This window comes from Pinus tabuliformis, chromosome 9, assembly GCF_031772625.1.
Source record: "Pinus tabuliformis cultivar Carrire ecotype Pingquan chromosome 9, CPIR1, whole genome shotgun sequence".
Lineage (NCBI taxonomy): Eukaryota > Viridiplantae > Streptophyta > Pinopsida > Pinales > Pinaceae > Pinus > Pinus tabuliformis.
Genome location: NC_142307.1, coordinates 1,269,588,997 through 1,269,609,245, shown reverse-complemented (window position 1 = coordinate 1,269,609,245; position 20,249 = coordinate 1,269,588,997). Strand labels below are relative to the sequence as shown.

At 35.8% G+C, this 20,249-nt stretch overlaps 1 protein-coding gene across 4 annotated transcripts in view; it reads left to right on the top strand.

The window, feature by feature from the left end:
- Window positions 1-8,858: 8,858 nt before the first annotated feature.
- LOC149153179 (katanin p80 WD40 repeat-containing subunit B1 homolog KTN80.4-like) overlaps window positions 8,859-20,249 on the top strand; it is a 164,272-nt gene continuing 152,881 nt past the window's right edge. For all 4 annotated transcript variants that reach the window (XM_089440612.1, XM_089440615.1, XM_089440611.1 and 1 more), the window contains exon 1: window positions 8,859-9,497. In XM_089440612.1, coding sequence (XP_089296738.1) covers window positions 9,473-9,497 — 25 coding nt within the window. In that variant the 5' untranslated portion in view covers window positions 8,859-9,472. The remainder of the gene's footprint in view (window positions 9,498-20,249) is intronic.

The following is a 20,249-nucleotide window of genomic DNA, read 5'->3' as shown; positions in this document are numbered from 1 at the left end:
AAAAATAAAAATTAAAGTCTAGAAGAATTTTTGGTAGCATCTATCCCAACTAACAATATTTGAATGAGTGCCTATTCAATGTTGATCCCTCCCATCATGGAGTAACTCCCCTTCCTTTGTGGAACCTATATCCCACTAATAATGGATCTCATCCCTTGGAGAATGGATCCATAACTTCTCATCCTTTGCCTATAAATCCATTACAGGTCTGAGGTTTGAGAAAAGACTGTTGGAAGTAGGTTTATACTATTGAGATTAGATTCGAAGGCTTGTCTTGCAAGGGAGAGGGTTGGAGATTGCACAAAGGGCTTGCTACATAGAGGCTACATGGTTGTAAGGCTTTTCTCTAGTTTTATGAATACAAGCAATTTTTCTTTCTAAGTTACATCTCTATTGATTTGATTTGTAGGATTCCTTTGATCTCTTGTTTGTCTTTGTCTTTGCAAATCTCTTTCAGAACATTGTAGAGAAGTTGTTGGGAGTGACGAGAGGACATTTGGAGCATCAAATAGCCAGCGATCGAAAGCTTTAAGGGACTTCATTAATCATTTCGCTAAATCGGTAGGAGGCCTCTTTCATTCTATTGCTTTCAAATGATCAGAACTTAGAGAAAGGTAGTAGTTACTGTGTGTTTGTTACTAGGGTTCTTAGAAGTCTAAGGAGATTGCTCTTATCCGCAAGAGGGATTTGTCCACATAACACCTTGGTATATATAGGAGTCTAAGGGGTTACAATATAATCAGAGCCTACATAACAATAATAATGTAAGAACACAACAATAACAATAGTGGACTACTATGGGGAATACTAATAACAATATGGGGGCTACATGGGTACAAAAATAACAATAAGGGGGATACACTAACAATAAAAATAAGGGGGCTACACTAGTATTATAGGGACCTAACAATGAGGAGGAGCAAGTTAGCATCTCTTCTAGATTGTTTTGGGGGGTCGAGTTCCCTAGGTAGGAAGTTGAGGTTGAAGGAAGAAAATTTGGCATGTTTTGTGCATGTTTAAAGGGTTGTTTTTATCTTTGTTTGGGCTGCAAGTTTCTTGAAGTAGGAGTAGAGAATGAAAAACGTAGGGTTTGGAGGCGTTTCTCACCAAAAGGATTAGGTCTGAACTTCTGAGATGCCCTAGTTGCAGGTTGCATTCCTGTAGCATATTTTTGGAGGAACAGAAAGATAAATAGGAGGGAAGTAAGGCTTGTAAGGGACAACAAGTTAGGAGAACTGTTTGGAGAGAAGAAGCCACAATCATTAAAGGGAGTTTTGGAACAATATTGTGGTGTTGTGAAAACTGTTACAAAATCCCTAGATAGAGGGTCGAATACTTCAGGAAGGAGGCATAAAACCTTGGACAGGAAGGGCATAAGGAGTTTTCATAACAAGGTATGCTAGCCTTCTTGTTGTGATGTTTTGTTAGAGGATGTAGAGTCCTAGTTTGCACAGATTTGGGAGATCATCCCAAGGTTGTAAGGAGGGTAGCAAGTGGATGGACTTAGTAGCCCTAAATCAGTTAATAAGAAGGTCTTTGGCAGTGGTAAGAAGGGTGAAGATTATGTAAGCTCAGGATTGATCCTTGAATGAAAAAGGAAGGAGGTCAAGGAGAGCACATTACATCAGCCCAAGTTCATTATTGGAGAAGGACATTGACAGTGATAGGTGGCAACCCTCCATGTCCTAAGCGTGTCTTCATCGGGCAACACAAGACGAAACTAGTGGGAAGAAGTCCCCAAGAGTTGTGTCCTTAAAGGACTAAGGCGTAGCTAGTGGGCAAGAGGTCCCAAAGGAGCCGAGGATCAATAGTGGGCAGTTGAGAGTTTTTCACAAATGGATTTGTGAACAACTCGAAAGTATTCTCTATTTGTTGATGCATTGAAGGAATAACGATCAACTAGAGAGCAATTGGAGTCGTTTTTAGTGACCTAAAGGAGCTTGTTCATTGATAGAGGCAAAGTTGTGTTGTTTCAAATCAGAGCCAAAGGATCAAGTAGATTTGTGTAGGGTACAAGGACTAAAAGGGTTGTGTGTGGCCACCATTATCAAGTAGGTCTTGTTGTATCTTATTCAAGGTAGTTTGGTTGTCGAATAACCAACATCAAACCTTTGTTGTATATCTTTGTATCAGTGGATGTATGAGGGCCTTTATGCCTTGTACGGGAGCCCTAGACAATTGTATTATCAATTTGTTAATATAAGAAGTTGGGTAGTTACAAATTGTATAAAGTTGTCTATATTTGTGCACATGTTGATTCACTGTTATTTATTGTTTCGTTCTGCAAAGTAGTTTGTTGTGGTACTTGGATTGGTAGCATTAGTGATTGTAAGATTCTAACCTAAACTCCAATATCGTGGAAAAACAACACCTGGAGCAACAAGAAACAAAGAGGATAAGAAATAGTACTTTGAAATTTTAACATGTGTGATGTTCCCATGGTGCTAATAGTTCATGGATACTTAGTCTTTAATGAATCTCTTTTCATGCACCATTGCTAGAAAAAATAACAATATAACTTTACCTTCAATAATGGGAGACAAAATAACTTAATATTGCAATGATTTATCTATGTACTACAATTGCCTGCTACTACATAGTCACATCCATACGACCTTGGTTAAATGAATACTTTAGGTAAAACAATTATCATTTACAAGAAGTGTGGTGCTACTTCTCTAATTTTATTAACACATGAGAATATGATGATGCTTTAATGAATTAGTATGACTTTCTTATGAGGAATTCATCGATACTTCACAAAACCATCTATAGTCAACATGAAAAAATATATCGAATATAAACTATACAAATTTTCTTCTTGAATCATCATGTTAACTCTAGTTACATCAAGAATCAACTAAGTCAACCTTCACAAATACAAGTGTCTAACTATGATCACATGCCTTAAGAAAGTAATCTCCTAACACCAACGCTTGTACTCCCTAATATATAATAGCCAATTACATGTTCATTCTTAAGCAATAAGGATATTAAGCATGCTAAAATATACCACCTTTTGTTTGGAACTTAGAATATCAAACCATTTTTTTACTACAGTGTTAAAGACACACTACTTACATATTGCGAGAGGATCATGAGCAAGGATATAGATAGTTGGGAGAGCCCAATCTATAAATGGCAAGCCTACAACCTATCCATTTCATCAACATTGATATTTATGGAAAATAAGTTTTGTTTTTTGTTCTCGACAGAACTCTAAGTGCAAACCTTCGTAGTTGCTCATCATTAATAGGCAAAAAAATACTATGTTTCCAAATTGGCTCACTAGTTGTTTTACTTGTTGGGGAGAATTAAGACCATTTAATAAAAAAAGCAATGTTGTTTTCATAATTTTTGCGATGCTAACTACAACCCCATAGTTAGTCATATACAATAGCAACCAAAATAATTATCTATTTTCTATTTACAAGTGCTTACACAAAACTTCAAATATTTTTGCACCATCTCTTTCAAACACTAAAGTGGTCGTTGAAGGCATATTATTGCAACCAAACATAACCATGTTTAGTGTATACAAATAGCTAGAACTCTACCCATCCATTTACCTTTGTTTACGCAAATAACAACTATGTTAGGAAAACATTTTCTGGTCTTATATGTGCAGACAAAATTGAATTGCAAACTTATTCATCCACACACTTTTTCGTTCCTTCAAATGAAAAGATGCATAGTTGTATGTAACCATTTCATACTTTTGTAGGTGGGAATATTGTTTACAAGTAGAAGAACGTGTTCCTATTCATAGTGCTTATTGGTATTGCTATTGCTTATCAATGACATGAACAAAGCACAAGCAATGACATTAACGAACAATCCAAGTGAATTGTCCATACTAATTTTAAGCTCTATTTATTGAATGCATTGAATTCAACACTAAATTAGTTATAACCTACACATTTCAGGATGACCTCAAGATTGATTTCATTCACTATAACTACCAATCAATAATTATTTGATTCACATGCTTTAGCTCAACAACCTAGCAATGAAAAGAATTATTGTGTTTCAGGGTCATTCCATTGCATGAATTAGTTAATGAAAAGTTTTGGGAATGACCCAAATTGCATAGGCACAGGGCTTTAGGGTGCATGTACTTCCCACACTTTAATCTAAATGTATAAAGGAATTATTTGATTCTTTGTAGGGCTTTGAATCCTCGTTGTAGCAAATTATTTACATGGTATACAAACTAAGACTCTATACCAACAACAAAGTAGAGGCCAATTGAGGTTTTACTTGCACCCAACAATTCCAACGAAAATAAATATGGAAGCAAAATGCCTAATGATCAAATGCACTTGAAATGGGCATTATATCCTCCACAATTCAACCAATAAGAAATTCATGTGCGATTTACTATGCTTGGCATCTGTGTGAATCATGATAGGTAATTAACCAATCAATGTACTAACAAATCAATTTAGTGTTGTAACATGTGGTGTCTTGGGTTTGCACATGACACATCAAGTGTTAATGCAAGGTTTCCTTGATAATCCATACGAGTATACCAAATATCATAAAATAATATCATGTTGTAGTTGATCACCAACGAGCAAAATTATTTGGTTTCATTCCAAAAATTTGCACACATAACCATAACTAGCCAAGCATAAAGGACATAAAATTTAGCAGCAAGCAACTAAATACACCATGGAGAAAGATATTATTTTACCTTGGAAACTCAAATGGGAACACCAACATTAGTTGGGATTTGATTTTTGCAAGGGTGAACATGCACTCTCAAATGAAATTTTGATGCATTTTAATTCACTAGCAGCATTTTGCAAATGGTTTTGGTTCATGCTCAATCCCCTACTCATGTGTGGATAGTCCCAATGGCTTCTTCATTATTTGATCTTTGAGCATGTTGCCTCATAAGCCCTCTTCTTTTGCCACTACCCTTTTTCTTCCCAAGCTTCAATACTCCCTTAGTTGCCTATTTTCCCATCAAGCAAGTAGTGTCTTTAACAATGCTACCTTGGAATGCCAACCATCTAGGTGATTCATTTCACCTTCTTGAGGCCTTTTGGCCCTTTGTCTTCAAGTTGATCATTGATTGCAAACCTTACTTAGTTTTAATTTACAAATTTTGGATGAAAAAAATATTTCAGATCCATTTTCGATTAGAAGCCACTAGATTGATTACCTTATGAAGAGGGGAATGACCATTCATAACAAAACCATTGGAAGGTGGGACCATTCTATGATCACCACATGACATAATGTAAATATTTCATGTGAATTAACAATGCATTTTATTATTATAATAAAGGATTTTTTTTTTTTTTACTAGCACCAATAGCTTGCAAGCTAACACTAACTAGCTAACTTGTGACTTAGCAAGGGCCGAGACATCTAAATACACACTCGTAGGGGTGCCAAACCTAGGTGATGCATATCTTTCTAGCCTCATCATAACATGTGAAACAAACTCCATGATAATATGGTTACCATGCCATCAATGGCATACCCAACTTACAAAATAACATCTACCACATATATAATAAAAATAAGAGTGACTCCCCATCCTTTTTCTTAAGATAGACATCCCTTATAACAAACTTAAGAGGCGTTCCTTACTATAATGTTTGATATTCTCCAATTTTTCTACAAGGTTTGATATTCTCCAATTTTTATATGTTTTGGTATTAGAACTTATTTTTTCTCTATCTTGTTTAATAATTTTATTTTTTCTCCTTCATTTTACCTCCTCCTTCTTCCTTGTTTCATATTTTAGCTTAAAATGTTTTTTCACACCTTGTCTTCTTTTAGTTGAATCATTCTAATTTTATTTTATTTTATTTTTTTGTTCCATTTTACTTATTATCAAATTTTCAATTGACATCAATAATTTAATCGCTTTTCTTGATTACCAAATTTTCATGTCAATATTAATAATGTATTGTTAATCTATAACCACTTTTGAATTTAATATTCATACTTTAATTTAGTATTAATTATTTATCATTTTCCAATACTTTTTTTCTCTTCTCATCCCTTATTTTTTATATCCTCATATATATATATATATAAGCTAGGTAGGGAGAATATCATATTAGATCAGAAAGGATAAGGATTACATATTGAAGGTTTGTGTGTGACTGGCCTTCCACTAGGGAAGCCAAACCAAACACACAATGAAATTTCCTTTGTCCATTTAAATAGTTTGTAACTAAAATAGAAGTTGTAACAATGTTTATTACTACATGTACTATGATTGACCTTGGCAACTTTAAACTTCTTATTTTCAACTGATAAACACAAAAAGAAGGTAGACATGTTGTTAGAATTAAGCAACATGACTAATCATTCATAAGAGGGGTCCACTTGAATGGTAACGAAAGGACTGATGTCATCGTGTTTTAGTTTGTAAGCTCCAAATTCACCAAACAATGAGTCATGTTTGTCACTGTAGTAGCTAACTTCTTCATCTGTCATTGGGTTTTATCTAGAGAGAGAAGAATTCCTTGTTGTTCCTCTGATCTTTCCACTAAAAATTAGCCCATGATAGTTTTGACTTGCCAATATATGTCATAGCCTACATATATTTTGGGTTTCCTGTCCTCATTGTACCCATATTTGGAATCCACTTCTTGACCTATCCAAGCACTTCATTGTTTGAAATAAATTGGTGCTCAACCCAAGCTTCATCCCTTGACTTCTCGTTCTCTTGTTAGGCAACCAAGGGGTTAGAACTGTGATAAATGTGTGTAGAGGTCTCAACTACCGTCTCAACTTCGAACCAAGAGGGTCTTGACTCATCTTGCCAGCGTCGATGATGACGGCCACCTCTACTGCACATCACATGGATAAGTTGAAATCTAGGATAATGCGCATAGACCAGGGGCGACAGAGGAATCTTAAAATAGTGGCCTTGAAGGATGATTCCCTGTAGGTCTGTGGTGAGGGTAGGTTGAGAAAAAAACCTTCTAAACAACCTTTGCAAGAATTGCACCAAAAAGTATACAATGTAAGGGCCTACAAATCTTGGAGAATCTATGGAAAATAGGGACATAATTGCAAGAGGTTGCACCTTGGTCATCAACTTGTCGATGGACCTTGGAGAATCTGAGCCACAAAGGCGAGACTAAGCATCCCTCGACCCATTGTAAACTAAGAAAACATGGAAGAACTTTGAGCTTGGTGCTCACATTAGAGACTCAGTTCGGGGAAACTAATAGATGGGGAATGATAAATAAAACTGAATTATGGTAGCCATTACCCATCCAGAGCTAGGCTAAGGTCCAAACTATGAAAACTAGACTTTCTTCACAAGCCTCTCTCTACATGCAAGAAATGGAGCCAAAGAAAAATGCATGAGTAGTAAAAAACTCAAAGCAAAGTCCTTGCTAACCTGAAAACAAGCTAAACAAAGTGGAAATAGCTAGAGAGATTGTGATATCACTTGGTTTAAAGCTGCATTGCCAAATAAAGACTCGCCCTATTAGAGGAGTCCTTGCTCCTCATGTTTTTGCGTGGGCTCTGGAGTCATTTTTCTATCTTCATGGCATTTTTCAATCAACACTCAGACCCTAGCTGCCACCATGATACACTAGTACTTATCCATTGTTACGATATTCCTTATCTCCCATCAAAATGACATTATTAATTTTACCTAACTGCTAATCTTAAATGTTCATAATAGTGAAATAAGTTATAGCATTAAGCAAAGTCTTTCGATATAAATCACATAAGAGAAATTTTTGGCTGATGCGTTTCGAATCAACAAGTGTGGTTCATCATCACGACAAGATGAAGAGGCTGACCATGGCAAATGCTTAAATAGAGAGCAATGTAGAGACATAATTTCAAGTAACGACTATATTTGAACAATAATATTTAAATTATGATATTAATTTATTAATATATTAAAAACAAATATTATTAAGTAACCACCAGTTTTTGAAAAATAATATTTAAATTAATTAATTAAAACCAAATATTACCAGTTTTTGAAAAATAATATTTAAATTAAAATATTAATTTATTAAAAACAAATATTAATAAATAACCCTTGTATTAAACAACTAGTTTTTGAAAAATAATATTTAAATTAAAAAAAAATAAAAAAATCAAACTCTAAAAAAAAATAAAAAATTATTAAAAAAATCAAAATCTTAATCTAAACAAGATTATTTAATACATAAAATAATTAATAAAAAATAAAATAAACTAAATAAAAAGTAAATAAAATAAAACAAAAATATATAAAAAATATAAAAAATAAAAAATAAAAATATATACTCAAAAAAAAAAAGTTATAGCATCTTGATATTGAATTACCTTTAAAATGATCCCATTCTAAATAAAGAGTACCATCCCTTGCTGGGTAAAGGGTACGATCCCTTATCACATCTCCTTTTTTTTTATTATTATTATAATTTATTTTACTTTTATAATTATTAAAAAAAAACCTAATCAAGATAATCAATACAAAAATTCCTATTAAAACATCATATCACGATAAAATATTAACCTGAGTAAGAAGATTATCAAAAACTCCTATTAAAACATCATACTGATAAAAGATTAACCTAAGATTATCATTAAACCTTCGAACCTCATGAAAGCCCTCCATTCTTGTCATAATCACCGCAATGAAACAGCCATACACCCCTAGTGAAGTATTTTAGTTCAATGATGAATGAAGTTTCATTAAAAACATACTAAGTCTAAAAATAATTTCCACACTTTTTATCAAGAGCTTAAAACACGACCCAAAAATAATTTGCCTAAGACAAATATCTTATTTATTAATCCACTCTTAGTAGCTCTATTTTTTGTCTTATTTATTAATCCACTCTTAGTACCTCTATTTTACATGTCCATTTCAGATGCAGTCTCCCGCACTTCCTGTTTTAGTCAATTTTGAAAAGATGCAGTCTCCCGCACTTCCTGTTTTAGTCAATTTTGAAAATCAGGCACTGTATCCAAATTCTGGCTGAACATCTCTGTCCTTCACCTGAAACGAAGGGCGGCGAACAAAGTCTGAGGATGGTTGCGCATTAACCCGGGCCGTCCGATCATTTGGTTACATGTTACCTGTCGTACCATCGAATCTGGTAGACTACTGCTTGCGTTGGTTCTTGATGGAAAGGTCTTGTTCCCCTGGCCTTCCCAGTTTTAACAACTAAACTAGCGATGGGTTGGAGTGCTGATCACGTAAAATAGCTGAAGAAAACATAAAGCAGAGGTCGCCAGGGTTCGGCACTGTCTAGCAGAAAAAATGAAGTTCGTGATTGGCATTAATTCGTCTGAAAATTAATAGAGAACGGCAAAAATGAAAGTACAATTCTTTATGGTTCATAAGAGATGGCGATATAGAGGGATTAGTAGGGTTTGTGGAAGCGGAAGGCAAGTAACAATGCAAGGTTTTCAGCATTCTTGAAAAGCAAGCAAAGCTACCTGACATTAGTTGCCAAGGCAATCGGCATTTCCTTGTGCCAAAATGACGAAACGCGCTTACAAATTGCGTATCCTCCATTTTTATGAACGTTTCTTGTCACGTTATTGCGGTAAATTTGTTAATTTTTTCTGTTGTTTGTTTGAATCGTGAAACTGTGTTGTATAAGTTTTAGGTCACTTAGGTATTTATCTTAATTTAGGACGGGAAATTTCTGAGCGGCATTCTAATAGGAAAGTGAGGTAACAATCTCAAGTTGAAAGAATATTGGATGTAATTTCATTATTTATATTTTTTTACCTTATATTAAAACTTTTATATGACGGCTAAAAAATTACGAGAGACTTATCTTACAGTTCGTGAGTACTCATTTACAGTAAGGTTTATACATAAGAGTTATAAAATATTATGTAAATACAACAATTCCTTACCCATAAACCGTTGAAAAACGAGTAGCTTGAATGGACTATGTTTTATCACAACAGATTGGGATGACTGAGTGTGAGTACCTAACTTCATCTGAGAGAGCTCGCGAGAGGAATTATCATTTGTTTTAGCTTTTCGTGTAGCCAATCACAAAGTAGGTGGTTTTTCTTATAATATTATAAATAAACTCTAATAGTAAAAAAAATTCAACTTCCATTTATGTTTTGTGCTTCTTTGGGTTCCCTCGAAGACAGACTTGAAAGCTGAAACTTCGGACGTGGAAGGAAAAAGTTGCACATGAAAAGACTCCAAGATAATACCTCTCATTCAGTTTGTGAGTAAAGCTTAAAAAGAACAGCGGTATTGAAATTTCTGGTATTCCTCATTTTTTGCGACAGTCGTCCTTGTAATATAGGTGTAACGTACGTGGTCCCAAAACCCCTATTGGGTTTAGATGCCGTCCCTTTGTGAGAGGTATATATGCACGCTCTCTTTTTATTAAAATAAAGTGATTTATTCGTAATTTAATAAAGTGAATTTGGTACCTAAGGGCATCTCTCAAGTATTGTGCTCGTCTCCTCTTTTATTTTTGTTAACTTAATTTCAAAATTAGAGTTTGTTTGGTTTCATTTGATTCTCTCTATCTTTGCTGGGACTCAACATGGTATTATAGAAGGTGAACCTCATTCACTCAGTTCAGCAGTTGATCTCAGGCTATTTGGCTGGTGGCATCACATAGTTTCTGTGACAATGAAATCAAGGTTCTGGATCATCTTTTCTCACTCAATTCAGCAGCGGATCTAAGGCTATTTGTCTGATGGCATCACTTAGTTTCTATGACTGCAGAATCTTAGTTTCTTTGACTGCAGAATCAGGGTTTTGGATCATCTTTTCTCATCTCTTGGGTCTATTAACTTCACCTTCTTCTCACAGAGGCCTCTTCTTTACACCACTGTTTGATATGTGCAAAGAACTGATGGAATCAAAATGGATGTTCACTTGATTGAATGGGGCCAATTATAACTTTTAGGTAGATCAAATGATTGCCCTTCTTTGGAGCAAAGGTTTGTGCATGTACCTGTAGAAGTCTCTTCATCCTAAAACTGATGACAGCTATGACCTCATACGCCTCAAGGAGGATGAAGCTTTCGGTCTAGTTGCCATATACATTGAACTAGATCCGATTCATCACACCGAAGGTGCAAAAGCGTGAATGAAATCTGGGATGACTTCAAAAATCTCTTTGAAATAGTAAATGTTACTCGAGTAGACTGAAAACTGATCTCTCTAATCTCAAGACGGGTGTCCTTGACAAAATTGAGGAATAGATTGCAAGCTTTAAAAACCTGAAAGCAAAGATCATTACATCAGGAAGTAAGTCAAAATCAGATTTAGAATATTTAGTCATTGTCTTGAAATTATCTCTCTACAATGTTCAAACCCTTTGCTATCATCTTTTATAGCATCCTTCTATTTATGAAGGACTACAAGATTCCGTCTCTTGAGGAGGTTTTCTCTAGCCTTATCCAGCATCAAGTCATATTGGGTGACTGGGATAGAACCCCCTCGTGTTCATGCTCATTCAATAGCCATCTCTACACCTCCTAATGAGTTTGAAAAGGCTAAGGGGGAAACCCAACCAAGGATGAGGCCTTTGGGAGATTCAAAGACCTTTTAATGAGTTTGAAAAGGCTAAGGGCGAAACCCAACCAAGGATGAAGCCTTTGGGAAATTCAAAGAATTTAAATCATTAATGGAAAATCAAAGTGAGGAGATCAATTGTCTTAGCATTGAATATGGAGAAGCATATATTGGCAGAGATTTTGAAACATTTATAATCTCTTATTGCATTTCATGGCAAAGAACTAATCCTTACGCCCCACACAAAATGGGGTAGTTGGAGGAAAGAACATAATTGTTATGGAAATGGCTAGATGCATTGTTCACTTTAAGCAAATGTAGCTCAAATTCTGACTAGAAGCAGGTTTTTGTTAAGTTCATATCATCAGTTGAACAACTCCTCATGTTGTTCAAGGCATGATGCCCTATGAGAAATGGTTTGGAGAAAAACTTAAGATTTCACATTTCAAAATTTTTGGATCAAGTGCATGGGTCTATTGTTGAGAAGAAGTGGAACAAATTGGACCCTAAAAGTCACCACTGCATTTCGCCGGGCTACAACAAAGTATTGAAAGCATATCATCTATATGACCATTCTACTCATAAGGTGACTGAACATAGGGATGTTATCTTTGATGAAGTTGTTATTCATGGTTTGCTAGGTTCTTTACCACTATTTCTTATAGACGATTTGTTTTGAGTGGTCCTCCTAAACCCTAGATAGACAAATGTTGCTCATTAAATCCTTACTTATGACGTGTCAAAACACAACCTTCTCATTTTATAGGAGTCCCTTGTCTTATACTTAGTGCTCCTTCTAGTATACCTTTTTCGGGGATCGATCAATCAACTGCTGCTTAGGCTCCTGAAAGCGTAACCAATTGTTGTTGAAGGAGAGCTCCTTTTTGGTACATTGAATCTAGCTCTTCTTGTAGGCATTATTCCTCCAACTAGGCCAAAGCATATGCCCAAGTGGGCTATCTTTGCACTTCTAGACTTATAACCATAGATCTATCACATTCAGATCACAACATCACTTATAACCACAGATCTATCATTAAACAAGCAAATCAAACAATGATATATTTCAACATGTCTTCAGATCTTTGAGATTTGAGTCTTCTCCTTGCTCTCTGGTGCACACCTATTTCAGATTAAATCCCATATGAATAAATCATTCACTTGCACACACAACACCTTGATCTCCATCTCTTTATATAGCTTTTGCCTTAGCAAATACCTAAGGTAAATCCTTTGGTAATGTCGTTAGTATTTGTTGACGGGATCAAATGAATGTTGCCGCTCCAAATACTATGGGCCATTACCATGGTAATGACCCCTGGTATCCAGATTTCCATGGTTTGGATTTTATACGCGACTTTTGCTCACAAGGCCTACGTATGTACAAGGCCCTTATTCACAGGAACCACGTATACTTTCTCAAACTTCACTTTTGTCATTCATGTGTAACTGAACTGTCATTTCTCTGTCCATATTGTCTGTAGCATTTGTACCAATTTGCATTAGTTCCACAGTCATCAATGTTGACATCAAGTACATCTTTATCAAATAGGTTGCCATCAAGGACAACACATTAGCCATAATGCCAACATATACTAGGTTCTTCTTCTCTGGGATATCATTCCAAATCCCTAATCCCTTAGGCCTATCTTTCCCTTCCAAAAAATATTTTCAAGAGTCGCTATTGAGGTTTGCACTAGAGGGTTGTTCAAGATCAACTAATTCAATTTATCATGAAAAAATTTGGTGGTAGTTTTTGGTCTTTTAAGACTGGCTCCTTGAAACCACTTTGGTTTGATGACATTTCTCCAAGCCATCAATTACCCTTTTTTTCTTGTTTAGCTCTTGGCCATTAACAATGCCCCATGCATCCTTAAAAGGTTTGAAATTGATTTTTTAGACATAAGAATTTTGTTGTGGAATAAGGGAGGGTTGAGAAGTTGAAATTGAAATGTATATTAATTTCCTATAGAGACCAAACTAGGTCAAAGGGACTAGAGTTTATATCCATCTTGAGAAGCACAAACAAAAATAGGGTTACATGAGGTCCCCAAAATGAGAGAATGAATCAAATAAGAATAATTTTGCTTCCCATGGTTAAATATCAACAAATTAATGAAATGAGTGTAAATTTATGTCCAATTCATAGATCCATGAAGATTTTCTATTAAAGAAAAACTTATATTTTGTGGGCCAAGTCCCTTTTTCAAAAATCGAGGATGGGAGTAATCTTCTAAAGGATCCTTATAGGGTCATTTAATTAATTAATTTTTTTCTTTTTATCCTAGTTGATTTCTTGACCCAATGCTTCCTCAAAAATATATATGATTTTTAAAAATGATCTTGCCTTTGCAACAAAGGCTTCTCCTAACACATTGAAGGTGAGCAATGAGATGAATTTAATAATTTGCTTGAATTCCATTGTCTATTCATCCTATCTAGCTACCTCGATTGGCCCCCCAAATGCTTTGACCATGATTATGAACAAAAATGGAGAGAACAACCTTACTGCAAACCTCTTGACAAATAGGAGCAATCCAAGGGGAATCCATTGATTATAGACTATGAAAGAGGTTGTTGAAATTCATTCCCAATTCCACTTAGTTTAGACCTCGAATAATTTGAATTGGAGGAGCACTTGTTCAAGAATGATTAGTTCACTTTTCTATAGGCCTTGGCAAGCTCTAGTTGTAGAATCATACCACTTCCCTTCTTTTTATTGAGTGAATAGTTTCTTGTGCTATTATTCTTCTCTAGGATTGGTCATTTAAGATTCCCCTCTTTTGGGATGGACTTGCTCTCATTTCCATAAGTGGTTGTCATCGGAGGGAGGTGAGGTGTTTTCTAGATCACAATTGGATGTTGGAATTGTAACGGGTCATTTTGGTACCCCCCATAGTAGTCTTCGATGCACTTAGATCTTTAGACATTCTTGTCTCGACTGAAAACGACATGAGCCCTGCTAGGAGTATCTTGGAATATTTGAGGTATCATTGCTTATTAGTTTGTAGATAGGAGACATAGAGCTTGGGAGGTGTGTTCATAAGATGTAGCTTATCTTTACTAGGATTCTTGTTAATGTAGAGTCATCATTGTTGTTGAATGAGTTTGCTAGATTTGTGTGAGTCTTGGTTAGTAGCATATCTTTCATCAATCGAGACCTTTATTTTGTGGGCTACTACTTCTCACTCACCTCTTTTGATTTCACCCTTCACATAGATTCAAGCGGGGACTCATATAAGGACTTATGCGCTAATATCTTGTGGTACTTGGGTCATTCTTTGGAGGAACTTCAAGGCCCATACTTGTGTTTATTAGATTCTCCATTAAAACAAGTCATAGGATGTATTCTGCCACCAAGAGATCGAGCTAGCCTTAGTGGGTTTGCATAGGTTGTCTAATGATGCCATGGGACCCCTTTCATCTTATGTTGTACACCACTTGTGCCATAGTGAATTCCATGTCTTACTAATCTCGAATGTATCACTTATTTCTCCAACTCTAGCAATTTCATGTGTTTTCCTTTTGGCGAGGAAACTAGTGTGTTAGACTACATCCCAGCCAACTAGAATATCCTCAATATATTAGCCAACTCTTAGTTATCCAATTACCTATAGTCGACCATGGCCTCCTCTATTTTTCCCTTTGAGTTGACCCTACTCTTTCTTTCATGCCCCCCATCCCTTATGTCCCCACAAACCATCATATTCTTGTTGATTTTTGGGTAGCTACGAGAGGTATTCCCAAGCGACACAAGTCGATTCATAAAAAGAAAGAAAAAATTATTATTTATAAGCTGATGTAGGCTTCAAAAGGACAAGTCGGCTCCACCATGTGAATGGGTGTGACCCTTGGTCAAAACCCACTTCCTTTGACCAATATACATACAAATTTGACCTCCAATATTTGGACAATTTGGATCATCAACACATCTACTATTCTCTTGTTCACACGTGCGAGATAAAGAAGAAGACTTCTGAAGTTTCACCGACTTTCTAAAGATTTGTTTGACCACAGTTTGACCAAGTTTTTGAAGATTTGTTTGACTGCAGTTTGACCAAATTTCTGAGATCTGTTTGACCATAGTTTGATTGAGCTTTTGAGGTTTGTTTGACCTCCGTTGACCAAGCTATTTTAAGGTTTGTTTGACTTGTTGTTGACTAAGTTTGACTCTGCATGTGTGGGCCGCATTGTTTGACTATTTGACTGAGTACTTATGGGAAGTTTGATCGAATTGATTTATGGCTACAAAAGGTTGGATTTTTGTAAGGCCCAAAATTTCATAATATATATATCTATATATATATATATATATTTCTATTTTTTTAATAAACTCAGATAGTTACTGTTACCAAAATATGAAATTTATACTAATAATTATGCCAAAATCCATAATTTGCCTTAAATTTGTCATTGACCAGACATTGAATTTGAAATTTGAAAATAAAGTGTAGTAGAATACATGGAAATTCGCTTGAAGATGTTTTCCCAATTGCTTACGTTACCAAAAGACCAAAACCTCCCAGCCAAACTGGGTACAACCTAGGTACTCAGTCTAGAATGCTTCTCAATTGATGCAATCTGTTCCTCCGTGCCCAAAAACTTCAAGAACAACAAGGCTCAATCCTTACTCTCTGTAACCTTATGTTACAAATTTTCCTCCTCTCAACACTATGCTCCCAAGCAGCGAAAAGATCCCCTTTCAATCCCACTCCCTTCTCCTTTTATTTCTTAGAACCATCGCTCATTCATCCTTCATTGCCTTGGCTGTGTGCCCCTTGTCCATTACGTGGTTCAGTTAATGATGTAGTCATGCTTTAGTTTGACACTCATCACTTTACAAGGTTTTAGGTGATATCAAACTATATTACGTACTCCCTTTTTCATTATGTATTATACCTCTTTTAATGTTTAACCTTTAGTTAAGAGTTACTTCTTTTATAACAATATAACTCCCTTTTAAACTTTAATAATTAAATTTAGAACTTTTGGATAATGTTCTATTGTTACCTATTATGATGATGACACATACTAAAATACATATTCCAATATGTTTTGCGAGTTTGATATTTATTTAATATCTTCAACAATTACGTCTTTTATCCTATGCTTGGAATTTCTTCATAATTTAATATGACTACTAGTGCAGTGTAGGCGATGCATGCATATGTAGCTATCATATGCATGCTAATAATTCACATTCGTTTGAACTGGTAGATAGGTCATTACAATTTCAGCCTGTTTGACCAATATTGTGATTTTGGTGTGGGTTGACCAAGTTTGACTTGAAAATATCAGATTGTACTTTTGTTGAACTGAACAATTTCTCCAAGAAAAATTGTTGAGTTTTCTCCCAAGTTTGGGTTTCGAAAGGCAAAATTTTAGTGTCTGCTATGCTTGGGTATTGTACTGTGATCTTTACTATTTCTATTGCATTATAGTTGAATTTTCAGAGTGTAATTGCTTAATAATAGTCTGAATATGCTAAAGTAATATCATATATCATTGGAAGTAATTATTAGTTGCAAAAATTTATGTTTGTCTAATTAACACGAGAAAATCAACATGGTATCAGAGCTTTGGTGAAGAAAGGCCATTGAGATCACCCCTTAAAGACACCTATTTTGCAATAAGATCTTTGACTAGATGGCTTCCTCTATCAATCCTGAACATAGGCTAGAAAGTGCAACAAATTTTAGTGCTTGGAGGACAAGAATGGATCTCATTCTTGAAGAGAATGATGTCATATAATGATGTCATGGAATATGTGGAAGGCAAGATCACTGAACCTTAGGATGATGAGGGAAAGGCCAAGCACAAAAAGATGGAACCAAGGGCAAGAGGATTCCTGTTGAATCCATTAAAGACCATTTGATTCCATTTGTTTTTGGGCTAAAGACTTCAAAGCAAATATATGATGCCCTATTAGGGTTGTATGCAGTCAACAACATTGGTCAGAAGATGGCTTGGAGGAATCAACTTCGTGATATTCAGATGTCTAGTTCAGATATTGTGGCCTCCTACTTCACGAGGATTTATCAATTGAGAGATCAACTCAAGGCCATTGGAGAAAGTATTGATGAATCATAACTTGTAACTGTGACCTGTAATGGGTTTTCTGCTTCATGGGATTCATTTGTATCAAGCATTTGTGGTAGATCAAAATTTCCAAAGTTTGATCAACATGGGCTTGAACCCAAGAGGAGTTTAAGCTAGTATCAAAGGGGAAGATTTCGAGACCTCAAGATGGTGAGTCCTGTTACCGCTCAAACTAGCAGGGGGCATAAAAGGGATTCCTAAAGGGACAACTGCTAGATCAAAGGGCAACAATGGAGGCTTAGTCCATTGTCACCTAAGCTAAGGCTCCCTACTCTTTACGAACTTTCACCAATGGGAGGAGACCTAGTATATAGAAAGTCACTTGTGAAGGATGAATCAACCAATGGATGTGAAGTGACCTTAATGATCTTTTTCTTAGAAGGGGGGTAAGAATAGAGCTTACTTGCTTGTTAAGCAAGGTACAAAGATTTCTAGGATAAGGAGGTGAGGGTTTGAGGGTTGGGTTAGAGAAATATGCATTGTAAAGGAGTTTCCCAATCCTAAAATCTTTATTGGACTTGACTTCCCGAATGTTTCTTAAAGATTTGACTTTTCAAAGGTGTGGGACAACACGGGACCAAGTGGACCCAACCTAGGTTAAGGTGAGAGAATCTAGCAACCAATGATGATCTCAACCTAGACAAGGAAGGGGAAAGGATCAAAACAAGAATTTCCACTTAAATGTGTCAAATTGATCCTATGAGGCACTAGCCTTGGGGATACCAGGGTAAAGTTTGATCTCAGAGCTAGGGCTTGGGTTATCTCGCAACTCCACCGTTGGAATGGCTTTGAAATTGGAGGATGCCTTGAGGACACACCAACGCAGCAGAGGCTAGGAGATCGAACTTTTTGGAGGGCTACTTTGTCGGGAAATTGATGCCCTAGGCGATCCAACTTGGTTAGACCTAGAAAAAGGTGAAAAAGAGTTAATTTTTGAGTGACCACCTCTTGGTAGATCAATGCCTTAATCTTGGGAAAATGGAGTCTATGATAAATATGAATGAGGACCTTGTTTCTCAGTCAAGGAGGCCTTAAGACTACCTCACTTGCCTTCTAGGGCAAAGGGAAGCAATCTTACAACTTCTATACTTCGACTTGCAAAAGGTGATGGCTTATCAAGATGAATTTGTTGATAGAATTATCCCTAGGAAATTTCATTCAAAATTACATGGCCCATACATTGGGAGATGCTATATAGAGACAAAATTCCACAATTTAAGCAACAAATGCATGTATCAATTAGCCCTAAAAATAGCGAAATTCCCAATCCAATGTATATGACAAAGTAAATCAAGAATAACATTAGAATCATGTACTTACATGTAATAGAACATATCCAACCATCCACAATTTGACAATAGAGAAGCTCCAAGATAAGATAAATCAAATCCAAACATCAAAATTCATCTATAAAGCTCCAATTCATCATCCAAGAAAAAGTGCGAAATTCTCAAGAGAGAGAAGAGATCCAATCCAAAGTGATGATGAGAAAATGAACTCATCTCACTTGTATTTATACACTAATTAGGAGTTCGAATTAGTCTCCTAGGCCTACATAAGCCCCAAAAATAAAATAATGTGCTAATAACCTAACTTTTGGTGACAGGCCCACCAAACTAGCTCACAAATGAAATAATTAGCCTCTTAAGAGGTCGAATGATAAATAATACATGTCGTAGGGCTCTCCAAGAGGCTTGATGAGGTCCGTAGGTGCCATAATGAAGAATAGGACCCTCAAAAGTGATGGACAGGGGTTGGCCCCTTGTTCTCCAAACAATAAACCTGTGGTGCTCCCAGTGGGGGTGTGTTGGGTCCCTATAATACTAGTGATTACCCCATTACTATTGTAGTTATACCCCTTATTTATATTGTTGTGCCCCTATTACCCCCATGTTGTTATTTCTGTGCCCCATAGAATCCCTCTATTGTTATTTTTGTGGCTTTATATTATTATTGTTAGGTCGGCTGGATTATATTGTGACTCCTTAGACTCCTATATATAGAAAGGAGGTTTTGTCATTTGAATCATCCAAGAATTGTCCATTTATGTAATGTAAAGGAGGTTGCCCCCTCGAAGAGGCTGAATTCTAAGGCGTTGATCTATCTTTTCTATCTTTTCTTGAGCTGGTTTCATAACATTTGGTATCAGAGCTTTGGATTTTAGGGTTTCGCTGCTCCAAACAGGTCATCGTGGCATTTTCGCTATAACATTTGGTTTCAGAGCTTGTTTGAGATGTAACAGTAAAAATACCCAATCACCTACATCAAAATATTTTTCACTACGATGTTGATCTACCTGTTGTTTCGTTTGATTTGATCTTGCAAAAGATCCCAATTCAAACAATATTGCCAGAAATTGAAGAGGAAGGAAAAATCATATTGGAACCTGGAGCAGTCACAAAAACAAGAACCCGACAGCTACGAAATCGATCAATTTCAGAGTATCTTATCAAGTGGAAGAACTTATCCGCTGAAGATTCCACATGGGAGGATGAGAATTTTATGTAGAAGTATCCAGAACTACTCAAGCGTTGAGGACAACACTTTTTTGAAGGAGAGGGGCATGTTGGGTCCCTATATACTAGTGATTACCCCATTACTATTGTAGTTATACCTCTTATTTATATTGTTGTGCCCTTATTACCCCCATGTTATT